Raw genomic sequence first — 23,447 nt, 5'->3', positions numbered from 1 at the left:
TGTCACTCGGAAGGATTCCAGGTACCCGAATGGCACAAATGAGCTCAAGGACAGTTGAGTTCATTGATTTCTGTGGAGAGAAGATCTCGCTTACAGAGGACATTGTGATCATCTTAGTCTATCTTGTGTCCTAAGTGTCTATAGGCTGACCAAGAACAAAGATTTAAACACAAAACTGTGTTTTGATGTAATGATAGTGAGTCTATTGTGTTCTTAGGAAATCTATCAGGCAACTTATCTCCCTTGCTGTGGGAAATAAACACCTTCTTTCCCATTTGATTTTTTTTATTTATTTTTTATTCCTTTCAACTGAATCATCTCTGCTACACAGAGGGACCCTCTGGCTTGTCAGCCTCTCTTTAAGCTACTGCTGTTAGGAGAGCAAAACCATACAGTGCAGATCAGAGAACAGAGTTCTGAAGTGCACGAGGCATTCAGAGATCTGATATACAACAATACTAATGGCCTTTACAAATGCAGTTTTATTTTTGTACTCTAAGATGAGAATGCTTTTTGAAAGGAGGAGACCGAAGGATATTACACAAATGGAATTCCCTTCAGAATTACAGGACCCTGTCTCAACTCTCGTGCTGTTGTTTTCCTGTTTTTCTCATGCTGCATCTCACAGCTCTTCCGTCACTTCTCATGTCTTCTGACGTGCTGCTGCGTCTGCAGTTTCATCATAAGCCTGATGGTCTCTTTCAGATCTCAGATGCTTTAATCAAACGTGTCCAGGTATCTCAGGAACAGTGGGTCAAAGGAGCCTTGGAACCAAAAGTGTCTGCTGAGTTTGACCTGACGCTGGATAGTGAACCCTTACTGCAAGCCATTCATCAGCTGGATTTTATTCAGATGAAATGTAGGGGTGAGCTTTTGTGATTTGTTTTTTTTTCCTGTTTTTCATGCCAGTGTTGCAATTTGCCCTGGGAAGAAGGGAAGTGCAGGGGAAGGAAAGAGGAATGACTTGAGATTACTGGGTATTTTAAAGAAGTTTTTAAACAAATTCAGGTTATTGGGTGCTCCCTAGAATGGTGCACTCACCTCGTGTGCAGTGACCTCGGCAAAGTCAATCGGTGATGCCAGGGGCAGTTGAATATTTGAAAAGATGAATTCTTCAGAGTAGGACTATCTCTTAGCTTTGATGATTACGAAGAAGTTAAATGCATGAAACTTTGTGCCATCTTTCAGCGTTCATAGGTTGAACAAAGATAATTGAAATACTAGTCATCCCCATCTTGTCAGGAACAGTTGTAAATAAATATTCCCCTCAGCACACATACGCTGGAATAGGAAAATAATCCCTACAGGGAAATAAGCCCTATAAACCCATGTATGAAAACTGTGTCATGATTAAAATAAAGCTGGGAGACAGAGAGTTTCAGAAGGAATGTAGTCCAATAGCTGTACTGCTCCTTGATTCCAGGTGTCAAAATCACCCTGAGGGATGCAGAAAAAGGAAAAGGAGGTTAAGGAAATTATTTAAAAGCAGGAGCTGATAAACAGCAGATGCCACTGGCAAAAAAAAACAAACCCAAAACATTAACAATCATATGCTTGTGATGTACTTGGTTTATAAAGAGCAGATTAGAGAGATACATAGGCTATCTAGGTGTTAAGCCCATTGTGATCCCTGGGAATCATGCCATGATCTTCACTCTGTGGTGATTCAAGCCTTAGTTACACAAGTAGATGACAGAGTAGAGGCTTTCAGAAGTTAATGAACGAGTTAAGGGCATTCATGTTGTGATGCTGGATGTGGTGTTTTGTACATCAGCTTTCACTGTTGTTGTTTTTCCCTTCTAAATGAGTGTAAGGATTTATGTTCAGTTATCTGGTCCCTCTGGGCCTAATTCTGGACCCATGATACTCAAGATGGAGTAATTGGGGTGGATCACTTAGCAGGTGAATGTGTGGAGAAACAATGGGTAAACAGTTAAAGGCCACAGTCAGCTCACTAGGAGTGGCTTGTGCCTTCACTGAAACAGCCTGTGCTAAAGAAGTTGGTCGAAAACTGTCTGATAGCTGCCTCTCTGAAATGCCAGCAGCCAGCAAAGCAGACAAGAGAGGAATATTGCTGATAAAACTTCTCCAAATACTCTTTGCATTTATCTGTTTAAATCAGTTTATATCTAATGCTGGCCATATTTATTGTTAAATATATTTAATACTAATCTTCCACCACTCTCCCTCCCAAACATATAAAGAATTTAGCTAAACTATCCACTTAAGTTGCTAATTAGCCAAAGGTCACTTGAGGTGAGAGCAGCTTAGGCATTTGGCTTTTGGATGTTCATCTGTCAGTAAGCTGGAGGACTTAGAGACTTTAATTGAGCCAGATTCACTGAAGCTCTATGAGAGATACTGCAGTCTGTTGACATCCCCATCTGATGTACAATCACAGTTAAGCTCTGCCACTGAGCTAGACGTAGCCTGAGATGCAGAGGGCAGGACTGGACTGCTTCTGCTAAAACCTGCAGAGAGGTTACAGACCAGGTTGAGTATTGCTCTCCAGTGGCACTTAAAGACTTGGCCCTCAGGAAGGGCTTTTCCTGGGGCTATCTTGGCATTGACTAGGGAGTGTGCTTCATGTCCTACCAGCTTTGTCACCAGCTGGTGCACATGAAGGCCAGGCCTGGCTTCAGATACTGCAAACAGCAGTGGAAATGCCATTTATAGAATCATAGAAACAGAATCACTTGAGTTGGAAAAGACCTTTAAAAGTCATCTAGTCCAAATCACCTGCAATGAACAGGGATGTATGCAGCGAGGTCAAGTTGCTCAGAGCCCCTTTCAGCCTAACCTTGAATGTCTCTAAGGACAGGGCTCCCACTACCTGTCTGAGCAACCTGTTCCTGTGCCTCATTACCCTTATTGTAAAAATCTTCTTCCTTGTGTACAATCTAAACCTCTCCTCTTCTAGTTCAAAACCATTTTATCTGGTCCTATCGCAACAGGCGCTGCTAAAGAGTCTGTCCCCTTCTTCTTTAAACCTTCCCTTTAGATACTGAAAATCTGCTGTGATATCTTCCCAGAACCTTCTCTTCTCCAGGCTGAACAGCTCCACCTTTCTCAGCCTGCTCTGGTAGGAGAGGCTTTCCATCCCTTGGATCATTTTTGTGGCCCTCCTCTGAAGGCACTCCAGCAGGTTCACGTCTCTCCTGTACTGAGGACTCCGCATCTAGATGCAGTAGATGAGGCCTCACCAGCACAGAGTGGCAGGGTCTCCCTCACCCACACTTCTTTTGATGCAGCTTAGGATGTGGTTGGCTTTCTGGGCTGCGAGGGCACATTGCTAGCTCATGTCCAGTGTGCCATCCACCAGTACCTTCACATCCTTTCTGGCAGGGCTGTGTTCTATTCTTCCATTCCCCAGCTTGTATTGGTAGTGGTTATTGCCATGACCCAGGTGATAGACCTTACACTTGGATTTGTTGATAGAACTTACACTTGGATTTGTTGAACCACTAGGCCTGTCTAGGACCCTTTGGATGGCATCCTGTCCCTCAGGCACACCACAAAGCTTGGTGTCATCTGACACAGCTTAGTGTCATCTTGCACATCTTGGTGTCGTTTATCCTGAGCACCATTACTGCAGAGACATTAGGGATTGTGTTATTTCCTTTTGCACCCCCATGTGCCTGAGCAACACAAGCGACTGACTAGTCCAAAACAAACATCCATAGGTACCAAGGATAATTTAGTATATACAGATGCATTTATATTTTCCAGCTTATGACTATAAATCTATTTATATTACTCAGTCTGATGTATTGGCATTTTTGTTTCTGAAATTTACATCCATGGGCATCCTTTTGGACATATCTACTTCTGTGGACATCAGCCGGTGTTGTGTTATCTTCTTATGACATTAGTGGTCTCGCATCTCAAAATACAGGTAACACAAAGTGAGCACTTGGACACATAAGGAGAATCACTTTGCAGTGAGATGAGCTGGTGTTTGCAGGGTGCTGCAGCAAAATCACTGGGACTTCTGAGCCTTCAGCTTCACACATAAAAAAATCTGTGTCTCTTCACCTCTGTTCTTCCTTCTCTAATCTTACCTACTCCAATCTTAGCACACCCGCAAGTCACCACTCCTTGCCAAATGCTTGGTGGGGATTGAGGAGTGTTACTAACTCACTGTACGGGTTGATCTGTCGAGAGTAGATGCACTACAGACATCAGAGAACATCTGTAAAGGGATTCTGGGGAGATCCAACTAGAACAGGGTCAGTGCAGCTTTCCCAGCTGCAGGATGTTTCATGACAAATGCTTTGTGACCCAAGGTCTGTAATACTGTTATCGACGCTTAGTGCATGACTGAATTTCTAGATTTTTTTTCAAGCTCTGGCCTCATTCAACCTCAGTGCGCTTGCATGGGTCATTTAGAATGAAAGCTTGCTTGTAAGTAAACATTGATTCACTGTGTTGAACAAAGAAGAATGAAAATGAGAACAAATCACATTAGATTTGCTCTGATGACTTGTTTATGTACCTTACTGGTGGACTCTGTAAGCCCACATCTAAAGCCAATCTCAGCAAATAAAGATCAGGGAGTGTTTTGTTTTTTCTCTTTACAAAAACCAAAAGCAATTCAGTACCAAATTAGATGTGCAGGGGCCAGAAATGTGATAGATGCAGAAGTGATGCTCAAGCAATCAGATTGACACAAGCATCTCACTGACTGCTTTGGTAAGAGTCCTACAGTCGCCTGGCTGGCTGACCTGCTGAGACACGTGTATGGCTCTGCTACTTGCTGCTGTGCTGATTTTTCTGAATGCTTCTTCCTCCATCTGAGTGTTTTTTATCCCTCTTGCTTTTTTTCTGAGTATCTTGGCACATAAATCCTCTTTCTTCAATGAGTGGATCATTGTGTACGATGCATTTTCTCAGTCCAAGCGATAAAGAAAGGCAAACAATGTGTGTTCCTCATTTGCTTTGTTCAAACAGCTGGAATTGCCATGCTGTCTTGATTTGTTCTAAAATGGAGACTAGGTACAACATAGGAAAGAAAGTCACTACCCTTGCTTTTCTGCACCACCTCTGAGCAGTCACTTGTATACTCCTTGTCAGGGATGGCTCCTTCCCTCTTCCACATTACAGTCCCTGATGATTCCCCAGAGATATCTTCAGCAAAGCCTCTCTGCTTCTCCAGCCACTAGTTGCACAGCCTTGATGATAAAACAGTAATGCTTCATACTAGGTTTTATCTCTGGCTCTGCCTGTTCTGCATCACAAACAGGTCTTTGCCTCTGGTCTTTCCTTCTCCCTTGATGACACCGTAGTGCTCTTGCTACAACAGTGACTCAGGGTGTTCCCCTGTAAAGATGCTTCATGCTTCTAAGGGTTCTGTTCTCCCACTGCATTCACGTCTTTAAAAATCAATCTGGGAAGATAGTGGGCATCACTGCACAACTTGCTTCATCAAGATGACAAATAACAAAATATTAGAACAGCTCTATTTTATTCTGGAGTGAGATCAACTTCACAGTGCATTGAGCAGTGTGTTTTTGAAACTGATGGGTTGACACAAGGCACACTTTTTAGCTAAGCATGACCTGTACAAAATACTTTTGAAATAGCAGGATGTTATTCAAGCTCATTAATAGGTCTTGCTGTGCCAAAGCAGTGTCATTTCTCTTTTTATATTTTTAATCTTTTCCTTCAAAAACTCTCTGGGGGAGTTTTAAGTTGAGCAATAAATGGGACAGCGCTGTTATTTGACATCTGAAACTTCTTCTTTTCTGGTAGTTAACCTATATTTGTCTTGTCTTAGTGCCACCCTATGGCTTTGCACTCTGAAGTGTACACCAGCGTCCCAATTATTCAACTCCTTCCATACTTTCTATGACTTTCACAAGAGTTCACCCTCTTTCCTCTCAGTGGAAGTCTGAGGTCAGGCTAAATCTCTGCCCATCTGTGTCTGGCTGTACCAGGAGAGGGAGACAGGAGGGCAAGCATGACAAGCCAAATCCAGCAAAGCTGGACACCTGCTCTGTGGGATTTTCTTACCCTTGGACCTCTGAGTGGCTGTACAGCTCAGGAATTTTGGTGGCTTTGGACTTCATAAGCTTCAAGAATGAGTTTTTCATCTAGATCTGCCAGAGGGAGACTTGGAAGTTGGAGGGACCCAGTCAGTGCCTCCTGAGAGGGTTAGCCAGCTAGCTAACACATTTAAAATTGCCTTTACCTCTGATTTCATTGCCCTCCATTTTTTGAATCCCACGGTGCCACATTTATGTTACCTCATAGTGCCTTCATGTGTAAAAAACATGCAGATGTTTATTTATTGTACCCTCTGAAGCAGTTTTGAACACCAAGAAAAAGCAACAAGATGGGGGTCTTTTTTTGTGGCTATTTATTTCCTTCTCTTTTTGCAGAAAGTCCTTCAAGAGCTGGTTTATAGTGCTCCTTTGTAACAGACTGGGCTCGTTCTGCTGGGCTACTAACCGCTCAGGTTCTCTGCAGTGATGGCTAATGCCAGAGGGTAGCTTCTGTGTTATTTGTCACTAGTGGGATGTTGGCTTTTTGCCCCACTTCCAATGTGGGGGTAAAGCGTTAGACTCCTGACACAATAAGGGGCATTTCCCCTATTTTTCCATAGTGTTTGTTGCATGAAGCGTGAACAGTCCTTTTTTTTATATATATACTCAGAGGTTAAATGGGACAAAAAGAACAGCTCAAGGGCTTGGCTCTCATGCAGGCAGAGGAGGAAAACAAACTAGAGGCTCCAAGTGGAGTATATAAAAGAAGAGTAAATTGACACAGATAAGAGCTCAGTCAATGAATGCTCAGAGCACTCAGCTTCCTTGGAGACGCCATGCGGCTCCGAAGAAATGATCCTAGCACTGAAATTCAGCCTTGGGCAGAAGAACAGGCAGGGTTTGTACGTCACGTGTATCCCATTTATCCTGTATGATTTCAGTTTTGCACAAGACACATGCCAAACCTCTCCAAGAGATGGGAATTTCTCATTATAATTTACAGCAAGGGGTGAACAGTGAGGATTTAGATGTGCGTGGTAGGGGAGGTGTGGTGGAGGCCTCTAACACTGACTCCCCTTGAAGTGAAAGAAGTGAGTGGTTGTGGTCCTCCTCCCAGCACAGCCCGAGGAGCTAGGACAGAGCTACACTAATCTGTACTCAGTTCCTGTTACAGTGCCACCAGTCCCACTACTGCAGCTGGAGAAGTGTTGCACCAGAAACAACAGTGTGACGTTGGCCTGGAGGATGCCACCTTTGAGCCACAACCCAGTGGAGGGTTATATCCTGGAACTGGATGACGGAGATGGTGGCCAATTCCGAGTGAGAATTTCATTCAGCTTTTATTTGTATTTCTTTGTATATAACTTTCCTCAGAAAATAGATCTATTTGTGTCTGGGGGTGGGGAAGGGGCCAGGGAAGGGTAAATATTTTCTCTGGAAGGGAGACAAGGCTGGGGGAGGTGTTCCTCAGGTATGCTGCGGAGGCATTGGTAAGTATGGGAGGATATCCCAAGTGCCATTCTCCCAGAACTCCAATGTGATTCCACAACTGCTTGCTTATGCCTGAGGGTGCCGAATACTTCCTGTCTCCCATCCTCTCCCTCTGTGTCCCAAAAAACAAACCACAGAAGTAATTCAGGCAGCTTTCTGCCAGTCACATCCTGTTGGAAGCAGTGGTCTGCAGTGCTGTGGCTTCCTGCTGCTGTTCATGCTTCTGTTACTTCAAGACCATGCTAAGCCAATGCCATCCCTAGAGGCTAGTGCCTTGAAATCATTACTGCAGAGCACATCTGCTCTCTTCACAAATGGAAAATCGTGCCAAAACATGGGATGAGATTTATCCAGGAGCTGTAAACTGACTTCCCACTGGAACCCTGAGGGTTACTAAAGCTGAAAGTGGCCTGCAGCTGGCCTGCCTGACCTCCCTCAGTTGCCTCCCTGTGCCAGACTGCTACATCCACAGCCAGCAGAGACACCTCATTTGGATGCTCCTCATTAGAAAAAAAAACAGCAGTATTGGTACAGTGTTTTGAAAAGTACACAGTGTTTCTGGAATGTCTCGATTTCTTGGTCCAAGAACCATTTGGCATGTGTTTGAAGAGGCTGGTCTCTTCCACTGGAGATGTGAAAAGGTTCCTTTGTTCAGGAGCTGCTGACACACTCAGTAGGTAAGAGTGGCATAATGAATGAGGTGTTAGAGGTGATGTGTGGCACATTCCAGTGGATTGGATAAAACATTTCAAGTATTATTCACATCTAAATAAATACTTGTGGGTAAACAAGATTTTAGGGGGTGCATATCCAAGGTGTGAATGAACCTTGGTCCATTTGTGTGTGGGGTTTTATAAGGTTTTAGGACTGCCAATGCTGCCTGTTTACTATTTTGTGTTGAAAGGATACAATACAGCCTCAATCCTTATAGCTCAAGGGTTGTGTTTTCCAAGCAGAACACTTTACCACAGAAAAATAAACTACAGGCTTCTCAGAAATGCCATTTCAGTGGAAGTTTTCTGACCATTTTCTTGAAGACTTATATATCCAAGTGCAACAAGACTGTCTACACTTTATAAGTACTTGAAGAGTGGATTTAAAGAATGTTTTTTGTTTCCTATCATAAAGGAGAGCATTGTGAATAAACATGGGCAGTGGTAAAACTGTGGTAAAAAAGCAATCAAAATAATATACGGACTAAGAAATGTGAGAATCGTCCTACAGATGCAGCGTATTGCACAGGCGGTATATTTTATAATATGGAGATAAAAACTGTTCTGTTAAAATTCTTCCTCACTCTGAAAGATCATAGGGTAGCTCAAGAGATTTTGTTAGTGTAGCAGCCACCATGGTAGCAAGGTGGACAAATGCACGTCTTACTTCATCACATGCTCAATTCACTTCAGGTTCCTATTGAGGAGCTCTAATCAGCAGGACTGCTCCTAGGCATATACTTCAATGTCTTCAACTCCTACTGCATCTCTGCTGTCTAGTTGCTGTTTCATCAGGTGATGCATGTGGTCCTAACCTTTAGGAGACTGGCTTCTTCTGGCCCTGTCTTAGCAGGTTTCAGAATCATACGTTAATGCAGGCGTGAGGAAGCCTTTCCAACAGAATGAAACTGTACTTACTTTTATTTTATTTTTTAATTCCTTCTTTCCCCCTTTTTATAGTCCATTATAAATATTAAGAAGGGCTGTGGTGGCTAAGGTTCTGCTTTACTCTCCCAGAGTTTTGGAGTAAATGTTAAGGTAAATAGGATAAAAAAAATAAAATCTTTCTCCATATGTTTCCTTTACTGCTGTACCTTCTTAGCTTTACCTTCACCTTAGTGTCTCCAATGCTGACCTTACCTCTTGTCTCCACTTCTGTAGCTGTTCATGTTATAACAGCATGTACTCTGTGTTCTCTGAAGCCATTATGAGCTATTTACTTGTGATTTATGTTTACAGGTCTTAATGTGATCAAATGTGATCATGAGACACAGAGGAACAGTTGTTGTTTTTTTGTGTGTATGTGTCTAGGAAGTATACGTTGGCAAGGAGACTCTCTGCACTATCGATGGCCTTCATTTCAACAGCACCTATAATGCAAGAGTCAAAGCTTTTAACTCATCAGGAGTTGGTCCGTACAGCAAGACAGTTATTCTACAGACATCAGATGGTGAGTCTGATGATGAATCCAACCTGCACGCAAATGACTGATGTTGTCAGGGGTCAGTGCAAAACCACACACAGCTGTGGGTGTATTCTGATGGCTGCTGTGGTTCATTTGGGCTGCACTGAGCCTGCCATTTCTGGGGGAACAACCTAGACCTAAATCCACTAATGATAATAGCCAGGTAGCCCATTTCTCTACGCCTTTGGGGATTTTCCATTGTTGGTAATACTTCAGGTTTCAAATAAGTGCAATTTTACTTTTGGGGCTCTAATTAAGTTTTTAATTTGTTTTAGCATATGGAGGCCATTAGGCTCTGAGTATTTGTATGCCACTCTGTCTCCACTTCTCCATAAATTTTGGAATTCATTTTTTTCCTCACTTACTGCTTCAATTTCACAGCAAGGTTTGATAAGACAGAGATGGGAATTCATGCTTGTTCCTCTGTAATTATAGTTGACATCCATGCGGGCATTACACAAGTTCGTCTTCAGTAATGATACCGTAATGAATTGGGAAGTACGTGCTGTCCTCACATGCACTTTTATGCTGTGTTGCCAAAATAGGCCAGTATAAAATTTTTATACTTTAAGAGCTTTTTCTGGTTGGATTTCTTTTTCCCCCCTTTGATAAACTGATGAGATCTGTCCTAACCACCATGGACACATTGGTCCTACATTCCACTAGAGGAAATCCGGAACCAATTCACATCTGCAAATGACTTCTGCATTATAAAGAAGCCTTTGTTTCCTCAATGACTTTCTTTGTTACTGTGTGAGAACAGAAAGTCACTGCCCTTAGAAACCTACACTCCAATATGCGGGCACAGATGGCATAAGACATGTGAGTAATTTACACTCCATAGCACCTTCAAGGCAAATGGCACGAAAAGCAACTTTCAGGTATTACTTGGCTATGCAGATTGCATGAAGCATTCTTTCCTTTCTCACTCACCAAAAGGCAATCTGAGCGGGTCACAGTGCAAAGCAATCTTGTATAACTGCCTTTTTTAACAAGGAAGAACATCCTTGCTATTCGAGAGTGTGATGGGGTCTTAGGAAGTTCCAGTCTCATCTTCCTAGTGAAAGTAAAGTCGCTGATGGGTGGTTGCAGTCCATTCTGCTGTAATCCTGCCTCTCCTTTTCCCTTACACAGTGGCATGGTTCACTTTTGACCCCTCCTCGGCTCACAGGGACATCGTGCTGTCAAACGACAACCAGACTGCCACCTGCAGCAGTTACGATGACCGCGTTGTCCTTGGCACAGCCGCCTTCTCCAAGGGCGTACATTACTGGGAGCTGCACGTAGACCGGTATGACAACCATCCCGATCCAGCCTTTGGCATTGCCAGGATTAATGTTGTCAAGGACATCATGCTAGGCAAGGACGACAAGGCATGGGCCATGTACGTTGACAACAACCGCAGCTGGTTCATGCACTGCAATTCTCACACCAACCGGTAAGCACTGATTGCATGTTTCTCTCCTTGCTGATTGCTTTTGTCGCTTGTCATCTGAGGAAGGGATCTCAGCAAGCCATAGTCCATCTCCTTGCCAAATAGAGTTATTTTATTCCTAACAGAAGTCTGCATCACCTGTTCTTAAAAATCACTGGTGACAGCAATGGCATCTTCTCCACTAGCAATCTGTATCTGTGTGTGTTATCCTCTCCTAGCAGGTTTTTCCTGAGATCTGGCCCAAATCTCCCCTGCTTTGTTTAAACTCATGGTTGCATGTCCCACCTGCAGTATCAGTATCAGATAGGAGTGTCATGCAGTCACAGATGCAGGATCTGTTTCACTGCTGGAGGAATGCATGGAGAAATGTGATCCACTATCTTCCTTAGGAAGACTTTTGGCTACAGGGTCATTAGGCAAAATCAGTGGTGATTGCTTTTCCAAAATGTAGGTGTTTGTGAGTCCTGAAAGCTGACTAAGTGCTGTGCTGTAGGCCACACTGAGTGTGATGGGGACACAAGGGCTGTGAGGGTGAAGTGACTGCCTCCCTCGACTGAGTCACTGTATTCAAAACCTTTGGAAGATGTCTCAACCAGTACAACCAATAGTGACAAAGGAGGATTTGGGTATACCCCCAAACCATCGTTACCAAACCCCATTGTAACTCATGACTGAAAGAGGATCTGCATGCTCCATGCAGCAAAGTGGTGGGAATAGATCTAGCTGAAGCTGGTTCCAGGGTTGAATCCCTCAGGTTCATTGTACATTAGCATGGATTTGGTGTTGTGCTGACATGGAGGCTTGGCTCATAGCACTTGCAGTAGCTAAGTCTGTGTAGTGCTGACTGTGTTTTCCTTGATGGGATGCTGCCCCATGTAGAGGAGATATGGTCAGCTTTGCATGAGGCCCCCTGGGGTACTACCAGTGCAGGAATGCACTGCTCACTCTCTGTGCTCAGAGGGAGGCTCAGTCCCTAGCTGAAAGTCGGCTGTGTGTTACAGGGACTGAGTCCCTTGAGATGATCTCAGCTAAAAACTGAGATTCAGGATCCTAAATCCCATGTGTATTTCGGGTAGCACTGTATTTGTATACCTACTTTGCTGTGATGGGAGATGGATGTACAAAGCAAGTGACTGAGGATATACAGCATGTCTTTGGCAGACTGGGAATCAGTTTTGGTTTAGTTTTCCACTGACTGTCACTGCACGTTTTCCATACTCATGAGCTCAGATGTTGTTTCTGTCATAACACATAATTAAAAGGGAGGTTTTCAGTGTTTTTTATTATCTATTATTTTTCTATTATCTTCTTAGAGAGAGAAGTTTCTACCAGCATTCATGGTATCCCAAAGCTGCTTGTAATGTCTCCTGTTGAATAGTCACTCATACTCTAAAACATGCTTGTATTTTAAGTGAGCATAATTTTTGTTTGAAGCAGTTTTGTTTTGTTACACTCAGGTGGAAGAACTTTGTAGTTGGACCCAAAGCTATCTGAAGTAAAGGTGGATATTTCCATTGGCCCCAAAGGCCTTAGATCCCATCTTAAGTAAATACAGAAACCATGTCCTGAGTAAATGTAGAGTAAAATAACATCACAGTAATGAACATGTCCAAAGGTTCTCTGTTCCTTTAATATCTTGATTTGATTTAGGGTGGAAGTAATGTTAAGCTGTGTTAATTTTAATGCTCTGCGAAACAGCTTATGCTTTCTGGAAAAAAGCTGGCAAACACTCTGTGTGCTGCTGTCCCAGAAACCTATTTTATGGATTTGGTCACAGACGTGCGCCTTCCCACAAGCAACACAAGAGCCAACAAGCAAAATCTTTCCTTCTGAGAAGCACAAACTGTGGAAATACTTTGAATTTCCAGTCATCCTGCTTCAACAGGAGAGCAGAACACTTTCTGTTGACAACAGCTTCCCTGTTTTTGCCAGGGAAAGCACAGAGATTTTGCAGGCACATCCAAGGAATGGGCAGACCAATGGAATATTCTTTCAAGTGAAACACACTGACAAAGGGCATGCAGTCTCATGGAATCACACGCGCTTCAATGAAATTAGGTCTAAGCATTATATTTTTAACTGTGACAGTCAAGTAGGTCAGTTTTTTAACTCGTTAGCTGTGGTATTCTTGTGAAAACAGTTGTTGCTGCCTCGTCATTTTCCCACTGGAGACAAGGCCACGAGAGCACACTGTTGCCACCCAAAGAAAACTTCCTGCCAGCTTTTAGCCTCTCAGATGCTCCTGTATTGGAGGCTGTATCTTTGTAATCATTTCATCCATTCAAATCTGCTCAAAATTAAATTAGAGTGATTACTAGCTTCAGGCATAAGCTGGGAAGCTTCAAAGACCCAGGCATGCGGCCTGCCAGGTTTAGGGCACTTTCCTGTTCTTTTCACTCACCACATGCACCATGGGACCAGCCTATATCCTTAAAATCTGACAGTCTGGGCTTGTCTTCAGCAACGCTAGAAAGAAAGACATGAATACTATCAAACCCAGAGAGACCTTTGAAAATAGGTTGAGCAAACAGCAGTTCAGAAGACAGCTCAGGGACATAGCTCTCTGTGAGGCACCTTTAAGCCTTGTTTTTCCTGGAAGTAATCAGCTCACATCAGAGCTGTGTGCCCATTGCTCAGAGGATCTCATGGCAGTACTTGCTCCTCATAATGTTCCCAAAGGCAGGGGTATCTCATGCTGTAAGCAATGAGCTAGCCACTGCATTGTTACATGAAGAAAGTGATTGAAATCGCACTGGAAGGTTTTGTGTTTTATGCTGGAAGACATGGAAAGTCAAAATCTAGAGCTAATCTTTAAGAGAGTCTCCTTACTAACTGTGGAGGTCTCAAGGTCAAGTTCTCATCACTGAGCCTCGTGCACAGAGATGAATGTTTGTTGGGCTGTGTGAAAAGATGTGTGAGAATTGGGAAGTTATGGAACAGTGGCATATGTCTTCAAAAATGGATCGTCATTGAAGAAGCATTGTAGCAAGTGGCTGCGCTTTCCCCTTACACAGCCTGCAGGCTGTCAGGAGCCTGTAGCACAATGACCATTAAAAAGGCACTGCAGTAAAGACTCAGCTCTTGGATGTGCTGACACAGGCTGGGCCGCCAGCAGCAGCTCCTGTCCAGTATGGTGTTCTCTGTGAGCTGCAGAGAAGTCAGTCAGTGTCACCGTGTCGCACACAGCTAATTAGCTCGCTAGAAGCAAATTAGTTTATTATATTGGAAAGGGCATCGTCATCTCAAAAAGGCAAAGCTGTTTCCCCAAGAGAATCGATGCCATTTAGAAAGATGTCATAAAATCTATTTTAAAACAATGCATGATATAAAACATGGTGCACTGCGATCACAGCTATTCCCCACCAGAGGAAAAAAGATACTGTAACCCATTTGTAGATAGTTCTGAGTTGCGGTGCTGCCACTTCCCACAGAACCACTATGATTTTTATGAGTTCTTTTAATACAAACAGCCTAATACTAAGATCCTGAGGATGGGTAAGTGTCCTAACTTGTGTTGGAAAATAATATGTTTACAGCTGTGGAGAGGAGCTTAAGGACAAATGGGTTAATGCTTATAGTACCAGAAATAAATGTAAGGGAGCTGAGAACCACATCGTTATAAACCTTACATATCTGAGAGCATAACTGGCAATTCTCAGCTGTTTTGTTATTATTTCAAGAGCTTTAAATAGAGACGACAGCACACTATTGCCATCACTATCACGGATAAAGCTCCTGTTATTAGACGAAATAGCATGTGTCACATTTAGTCCAAAGGAAACCTGTTTGTGACACCTAGTGGACACGATGAACATTTCTTACCCTTCACGATGTTTCTAGTTGTATTTTTTTTTTCCCTTCATGATATATGCCAACCCTTATGATAAATCTTATGTTGAAACTGCATTTACCTTGTGAATTTCATGTGCCCAAGGGTAGCCTGTGACAATCACTTCCTTTCCTGATGCAAATGACTTGAAATCTGATTTAGCCTGAACAAATTGTGTCAGGCTGTAAATCCATCGCAGAGCCCCTGTGACATTAACAAAGCAGTGGTGCCTGTGGCCAATCTGCATATGTAGTAGATTTCTTGCTCAACGCTCTTTTAAGCAGTATTGGATTTGACTAACCCCCAAATCAAAGTGCATTAATGTCAAATCGTTCATGCATGTAATGGCTGGGTCTGCCCTGGCAAGCTCTGACACCGTGGTAGCTCTCAGCAGCTGCTCCTGACACAGCCAATTAGCACCAATGTTAATAGCTGTGCCCCAGCTCTTGAGGCAGCTTGGTCACAGACTTGTGCTTGTCCCTAACCAGCCTCACCTTCCCTTCCTCCCCAAAACTTGCGCCTATGGACCCTATGTGGGCTCCCTGGACCCTGGAAAATTGTATCCCCTTAGAGACTGCCAAGATGAGCCTCTAGCTGCCAGCAGGCAGAGTGATTCCAACGAGTGCCAAGGACACAAGCATTCTGCTTTTGCATTCCCTGCTGTGCATCACTGCTCTAGAGCAGGGGCTTTCTCAGGAGCTGCGCCTCCAGAAGTCCTGCCTTGCACACTCAGCAACAGACTGATCTGCTCACCTGCCCATTTCTTGTCAGCCCAGGGGATCTGGACACCATTTTCACCTCTTAGCTTACAACTGGAGGAGAGATGGACCTTGTTTCTCTTTATGACACCCCTTTTAAGCTTTGATGAATGCGGTACATCAGATGTGGCATGGTCACAGAGTGCTGCAGAGATAAGTATTGTGCTGTGCTGCTTCATTCTCCCCTTGCTTTGTGAGACTGCATGTCCTAGAGAGAACAGCAGCGGTGCAGCACTCTGGCTACGCTAAAGCCCTTTGTGTGCATTTGTACCTTAGGACTGAAGGAGGAGTTTCCAAAGGTGCCACCGTCGGTGTCCTCCTGGATCTAAATAAGCACAACCTGACTTTCTACATAAATGGGCAGCAGCAAGGGCCTCCAGCTTTTGAAAACATAGAGGGTGTCTTCATGCCTGCACTAAGCCTCAACCGAAATGTTCAGGTAAGTCTTCCATAGTTCAATGCAACCTACTCCATTCAGGTAAAGGGGGTTGTGTGACCCTGGCCATTTCTGCTGTGACTGATAGTGTCATAGGCAGGTAGTCAGTCAGATATTGGTTCTTTCCTTCTCAGACTGACACCCAGGCTACTAATGCTGTCTTGAAAACCCAATTCAGCCTGCTGGCTTGCTTCACAGGTGTGAGGGATAGTGTTGTAAAAACAAGTCAACACGCCTGCATCTGATAATGCCTTCATCATTCTTTCATAGCTTTATTGTGTTTGATGCACAAAAGTGGAAGACGAGCATTTCCCTGCTATTTTCAACAATGGTTTTCAATTGCAGCTTACCTTCAATACCTACATCCTGTAAGCAGCTGGCAAAAAGTTCTTTCCGTGACCAAATTAAAGCAAGGCATGTCCAACAAGGTGTGAGGGGGAAGCTATGAATTTGACTTGCTGTTGAATGGTGCTCTGGAATGTCTGTGTGGGAACTCTGAACTTGTAGAAGTACTATCAGGTTGTAGGAGCTGTGCTCTGCCAGGACAACAAAGAAAGGATTTTTATGTATTTAATACATTGTCTCAACAGTGTGATTGTTTTCCTGAGCTACTCCAGAGTCCCTCACACAAAGACTCTGTCCACCTCGGGCTTGGGAGCACTGTTGGAGATCTAGAACTAGTGGCTGCGTTTGGGAAGAGGTGTTGGCATTTGGTTTCTAGACCCCAAGGTGCTCAGCACAGAGGGGTTCCTGGTAAAATTAGGGGCTTAGTATCATCCTATAAATATAGTTGATGACTTAAATCTGGATCAGAAGCTCCACAGCCTGTCATTTACTTACTCTGGGCCTTCACAGATGCTTTTCTGCTGGAGATGTCCCAGTTCTGATAGTGTTATTTCTTCTTTGCTCAGGTGACACTGCACACAGGACTGGAGGTTCCCCAATGTGTAAAGCAGCCAAAGTTGCCCAGCAACTAATGACGCTCCTGCCTGACCCTGTGCTGGATTCTGTAAGCTGTCTCAGTGTGATTTGGCACATTTCAGTAAGTCAGTAAAAAAACACTCTCTTCCCTAATGTGGAATGTTTGACACCGTGTTGCTCACTGAGCACTCCGCTGGTTACAGCTAGCCCACTCCATCTTTAGTTTAACAAGCCATAGCAAGCGTACCCACAGGACTGGCATTGGATTACAGGTGGGTATCTGCACTGCACTGCATACATGTGCTCACACACGCATACACATGTATATATTTATAAGGTGAAAAGTTAAATGAGTCTATTTTCTCTCTCGTGGCTGGATTTATGCTCAGAAGATACGGATGCTAGAAAACACAGGCAAGACTAGGACTGGGGAACAATGGCTGCTGGGACACTTCACCAGTTGGTGAACAGGACTCCTTTGCTGCCTGCAGCCCTTAATTGAAGACAGCGTGTGTTCTGGCAAAAAGAATTCACGGGCAAGATTCTGTTTTCTGTTACATCCAAGGGCTCAAATGATGCTCAACTATTCCTTCTGGCTCCAGATTACAATAAGCTCTGAATTACATTCCCCTCAAGTCCAGTGGCAGAACTTGCACTTATCTTCAAGTATAAGAACGGTTTCCAAACACTGTTGTGCAATAGTTGTGCATAGTTGAGCTTACAGAACGGTATGTGCAGAATTCAGGCATGAAAAGTGGAGAGAAAAATATATCTGATGCATTTCCATGTCTCTTACTTAACTGTGACTGCGGGTACTACTCATAGAGAAGATCCAATGGTGATTATCAGCACTACTCTTGAAAAATGATGCAAGAATTTCTGAATTTAATTGATAAGAGTTTTATTTAAATATGGTACATGCAAAGTATCCCACATAGATAAATGCTGCTTTCCAGCCTTGATCCCAATAAGTCCTAGGCAGCTGTAGTTCCAATGTAGCTTTGAGATCAAAAGCCTTAATTTTCTATTAGATTAGGATCGTGTAATTAATGTCTTGATCTTCATGAAGCATTTGAACAGGAGAGATTTGTGAGATTAATGCTAAATCAATGTTTAAGCATTTTTCTGGAACGGGACATAAATCCTTTGCAAGACTTGGCTGTGTCTTGCATCTCCCATGAAAGCAACAGGCTGCGTCAGATGCTGTCCATGACAACATGAATCTGACCTCTGTGGAAGTTCCCAGCACAGAACAGAGCTCCCACCTGCATGCTGGTGTCTGAAAACACATTGATTTGCGCGTGTGTTTCTTTGCCTCTGAAACAAGTTACCGTACACAACTGTGATACATACTGTGATACATAGGAACAAGATGCAGCCTGTACAAGCCCATGACATTCTGGGCTTTGTTTATTTCAATCCTACGTTCAGTGTGTTGATATCAAACACGAAATGCATCAATTCTTACATCCTAATGATGTACTGCATCCTCTGTTTAATGCTGCTCATACAGATTCTCCTCTCCAAGAACACATATACGCACATGCATATTGTTCTCAGCCAAGTAGGTATGAAGCCTGAAAAAGTGTATTCTAATACCAATGCAGCTTACTGCCTCACATTACGCTATGGCCACAGAATCACCAGCTCAGGCCTCTCTCAGATCAGCCAGCTGCAGGTGAACATTCAGCCACTGGCACATGGCTCAGGTGGCACAGAGCGCTGGAGGGTTGCACTGCAATACAGCAGCCAGCACCTCACTGGCAGCATCCCCCTTGCAGCCACTGTGAGGAGGAATAGGCAACCCAACCTGCAGTAGTTGCAGGCGATTTCACAGGTGACTCACAGCCTGTCACCAGTGCTGCTATCTGGCTCATATCTCCCCTGCAGAACAGCAGTGCGCCTTCAGTGATGTCAAGACTGAAATAGGAAACAAAACCAACAACAGGAAAATATAACCTTAGATGTTAAGTGGGAAAGCAACTATACAACAGCTATACTTTCTTCAGTCTGAAACGGATTGTATTAGGAAACATAACTGCTACACTCATCTTCATTTCTTAAAGAATAGCAGAGACCAACTGTGTTTTAATTTGCAGTTTCATTCAATGCCATGTCAACTCGTGCAGGATTTTCTATTTTAGTGGGTCTGCTTTAACCTACCTCAGCTCAAATACTCCTGGACCCCAGACTTCTTCCCAAGCGTGCTCATTGTAAACCTGTCTTCAGTGAACACAAGAGCTGTAATCACAGCAATGGCTTCAAGTATTGCCAGTCAGAGCAGTGTGTGGGAATACTGTACATAGGCTGCACATAGATTTTTATACTGGGAAACATCCTGTGATAATTTTAATACAGAGGATGCTCCACTCTCGCTTTTCTTATTAAAGGCAACCAGGTGTTGTTTGTTTTGGGACTGAACCTTTGTCTTTACTCCCCAATTCTGTGAAGGAAATTCCAATGAATTTAGGCCTTTCCACTCTTCAACCACTGCCAGATATTTAATTCAGAATGGGTTTTTAGAAGTGTTTGCAGTACTTGGTTTTGGTTAGCGTAGATGCTTTGGTATCTGTTCCTAGTGTTGTACCTTGGGGAGAATGCAGCAAGTGATACAGGTTACTGTGTTTTAATGCAAATATGGACAGTAGGTGGGGACATACTTCAGAGCTGTAGAGATGCACAGAGAAGCTCATTTGTTATTCTAACGCCTGTACAAGTGAGGTACAGGTTGACTAACTGCCATTATGGTCTCTTTGTGACCTAATGGAGATGCCAACAAAATGAATACAGTCAGAAGTAGGTACCCTGCATTAGTAACACCAGGTCTGAATCTAAACAAAATGAACTACATGTTGGTTGTGTACCTATTCAAGGACTTGGATTTGGCATGATCCACAGCAATAAACCAAGTAACCCCCATAGAGCACAGTCTCATGACTTCAGCTGGATCATTTTTGGTAGTGTAACAGAGTACGTGCTTAAGTAGTTAGAATTCTGTTAGGAAACTCATTACTCTACGTGTACTTATGCAGAGCATCCAGATGGCAGCAGAAGCCATCTGAACGTAGACCAGAGCAGAACTTTCCTTTTGCAGAGTAACATCAGGTGGGGAGAAGTTTGGCACTTACTTTCACTTCTCTGCTCAGGCTGGAAATAGCTTGTTTCTCTGCAAGTTAACTCTCCCATTTGCTTATAAGCTCAGCTGTCTGCATGCTCTTCACCTACAGCATCACTTTTGCCTGCTTTTGTTTCCTCCAGATCTCTTCTTTGGAAGGCAGACAGCCTTTAGTAATATGGTCCTTGTAGAAATTGTGTTACTAACTACCCAGACTGCTTCCCAGGCACCTGGGTAAGCACAGAGATGCCTGTCACGGGACACATGTGCTCCAGGAGCACAGGCCCATCCTTGTGAACAGGAGAGCAGAGCCTTCTGAGCTAGGATGAATCTTGTCTCACATGGTACAGAGCTCACACAGGGCAGCTGTAAGCTTGACGTTTAAAAAAGAAACACAATGAAGCTTATCTTCCTCATATGTCAATTTGGAGCACCTGCATCTGTCTAAATAAACACAGTAGACAAACCTTCCATCCTGCAGAGCAACGAGGGATGCTTAGTTTTCATCTATCCATGTGAACTCAAACATCACCCTTTGTGAAACTTTGTCCTGGCTCTTTCCTCTGCAGATTTCCCTACTAAGTTCAGTGGGACCAAATAGAAGAGCTGTGCTATCAGGGGTATTGTCAGACTCCTAAGGTATGCAGTGCTACACTAATTCCTACACCAATTCCTACACTTGTGTTTCCCTCATCAACACAAAAACTCCTACAAAGATATTTTACTGAGATGTAACGTCAACACGGGCACAGGTGGTGCTCCCTTCTTCTGAGGTTGAAAGATGTGCACTGCGAAACAAATGCCAGTGGGGACAGTAGGAAACTGCGACGTATCTTGAATTTGGAAAGCAATTTGGCTTCTGAAACAAGGAAGACAGGCAAACAGCTCAGTCACGTCCCATACTTGCCAAGCAGTTGAGACACAGAGTAAAATACATTGGACTAAATTGAAAAACAAAAGCACAAGGTTACATATATGAGAATTCAAGAGGAAAAGTATCAACTGTGATTTATGATATGCATAGCGTTCCATCGTGTTGTAAATAAAGTCATTACAGTGTATTGCCGTAGTTTGTTCTTGGCTGGTGGTAGAGTTCTGTCGTAGTGCTGTAAAAGTCTGTTCTCTAATTTTTCTTTTCTTCATAGTGTAATTAGTAAAGATGGCAGAGAGCACCCACTCCTCTACTTTCCTAGTCGTTCTAGAGCAAAAAGAAATGTGATATGCAGTTGTGTTTTTTTTCTCCTTTTTTACGTGGTAATACTTATAAAGAGGTAAGGATGAGAAGGTCAAGGCTAATCTGCCACTACCACCACATGGAAAACACTGCCTGTGATTGCCAATGAGGTGGTGCATTCTGGACCATATATAAGACAACCTGTCCCTGTTAGAAGGGATGAAGAGCACAGCAACCTGCTAACAGCAGCTTTCTGCAGCCATCAAGTACACCTTTTGTTCACAAAAGGAATGACAAGGAAATAGAGTTGTTAAACCTAATCTCAGGCTTTACCAGCTTTGTAGCATTCTGCTTAAATAGCACAGGAAACAATTAACCTTCAAGCCAGGCAAAATAATATGAAAACCCAAGTATCTTGGCTAGCTCAGCTTTGCAAGGGAGATTACAGTTACAAGTCCACCAACAGGTTATTGCAACAAATCAAACGCATCACAAATGCAAATGGCACTGGTCACCAACTATTACCGAACAAAGATGGAAAATCATCTTAGTAACTTTTCATTTGGGTTGGTTTCTTCCTTTTGTTTTTCCTTTTTCTTTGAAGCGAGCTGCTTGTAGTTTTTACTGACAACATTTCTGGTGATTATCTGGTACTGCTGAACGTGGCACTCATGCAGATGGCTGGAGTGGCAGCTTGAAGCACAAACCCATCATGGATAAGATGCACTCAGTCTTCTTGATGTGCAGAAGCCCTTATGCAAGCCACACAAGCTAAACGTGTGGGGCTTCTGCAGCTTTGCACAATACAGGAGACAGATGTGCATCGACTGTAATAGGTACTCAGCACCACATTACCCTTCTGTCAAGCGACCTTCTTTCTGTTGTATTTGTTATTGGAAGCAAATACGAGCAGAATTTCACTTCTTTCCCCCCCCCCCAATTTGAAGATTTCTATTATTTTTCCTTAAATCAGTAGACACAAGTGTTTACGGATCCAGATTGCATCCTTTCATCGTGATTGCTGATACCACCTCCCTTAAATGTTGTCAATAAAAACACTGACCTCTCTAGGTAGCATGGTGAGAAGATATTACGTGATGAATATTAAAATAAATGCATGAGGTAGAACTGCTGTTATTTCTGATTGTGATATGAAGCATGAGTAACACTAATTTAAATGTTGGCAACCAAAAAATAAACGTGCAAAGGAATAAGATAACGGTGTTCACTTCGGTTAAGCGAAAGACAAGAAGTTGTTTCTGTTTTCTTCTTAACCACGACGTTCTTTTCTTCAGCATCATTTCCCACAGCTGATATGAATTCGGAGCTGGTGAAATAGACATCTCTGCTGCATGTGTCTGTCACCAGGTCGAGAGGAAAAGATAAACTTTTTATAATTTTGTAGCCTCGGCAAAGTTTGTATTTTTTGAATTGGAAACAAACTGCTTTTTTGTCTCTTGGTCTGACTACGACTTTGTGTATTATTGTTACTCTTTTGGAAGAAAAACAAAAACCTGACGTATGAGTTTATGCCATTTTACAATTTCTAAATAAACTCTTAAAACCTTGCCAACAAATCCAACATCGGTACTCTGTTTGTTATTACTGAATACGCTGTCTTGTGTGGATGGGACGCGTGCCAAACTGCTGGTACCTGCTTCGCTACCGCAGTCAAGAATCACAGAATCACCAAGGTTGGAAAAGACCTAAAAGATCATCCAGTCCAACCGTTCACCTATTACCAACAGCTCCCACTAAACCATGTCCCTCAACACAACATCCAGTTGTTCCTTGAACACCCCCATGGTCAGTGACTCCACCACCTCCCTGGGCAGTGCATTCCAGTGCCTGACCACCCTTTCTGAGAAGTAATACTTCCTAATGTCCAGCCTGAACCTCCCCTGCCTAACCAGAGGGAATAACCCAGAGAAAGCCACAGTCTCATACTCGGAGAAACCATCCACGCCTCACCTTAACACAAATGCCAGATTCAAACACGTCTCTCTCAGCACCGCTCCATTAGCTCCGACTCGCACTTTCTTTAGAGCTCTCCCCCTGTCCTAGATGCTCTGGGCAATTTCCCAGTCACCAGAACTTTCTGATGTAATAAACTCTGGAGTAATCAG

General features: G+C 43.3%; 1 protein-coding gene across 4 annotated transcripts in view; it reads left to right on the top strand.

The window, feature by feature from the left end:
- Window positions 1-23,363, top strand: part of TRIM67 (tripartite motif containing 67) — a 37,015-nt gene extending 13,652 nt beyond the window's left edge. Inside the window, exons 5-10 of one of the 4 annotated variants that reach the window (XM_072331601.1) lie at window positions 706-865; window positions 7,159-7,304; window positions 9,500-9,638; window positions 10,788-11,091; window positions 15,952-16,114; window positions 17,023-23,363. In XM_072331601.1, the coding sequence (XP_072187702.1) occupies window positions 706-865; window positions 7,159-7,304; window positions 9,500-9,638; window positions 10,788-11,091; window positions 15,952-16,114; window positions 17,023-17,088 (978 nt within the window). In that variant the 3' untranslated portion in view covers window positions 17,089-23,363. Of the gene's footprint in view, window positions 1-705; window positions 866-7,146; window positions 7,305-9,499; window positions 9,639-10,787; window positions 11,092-15,951; window positions 16,115-17,022 lie in introns of all 4 variants that reach the window. The other 3 variants (XM_072331604.1, XM_072331602.1, XM_072331600.1) reach the window with 3 other exon arrangements.
- Window positions 23,364-23,447: the final 84 nt, after the last annotated feature.

Source organism: Excalfactoria chinensis, chromosome 3 (genome assembly GCF_039878825.1).
Source record: "Excalfactoria chinensis isolate bCotChi1 chromosome 3, bCotChi1.hap2, whole genome shotgun sequence".
NCBI classification, from domain to species: domain Eukaryota; kingdom Metazoa; phylum Chordata; class Aves; order Galliformes; family Phasianidae; genus Excalfactoria; species Excalfactoria chinensis.
This window is presented reverse-complemented; position numbering and strand designations above follow the sequence as displayed.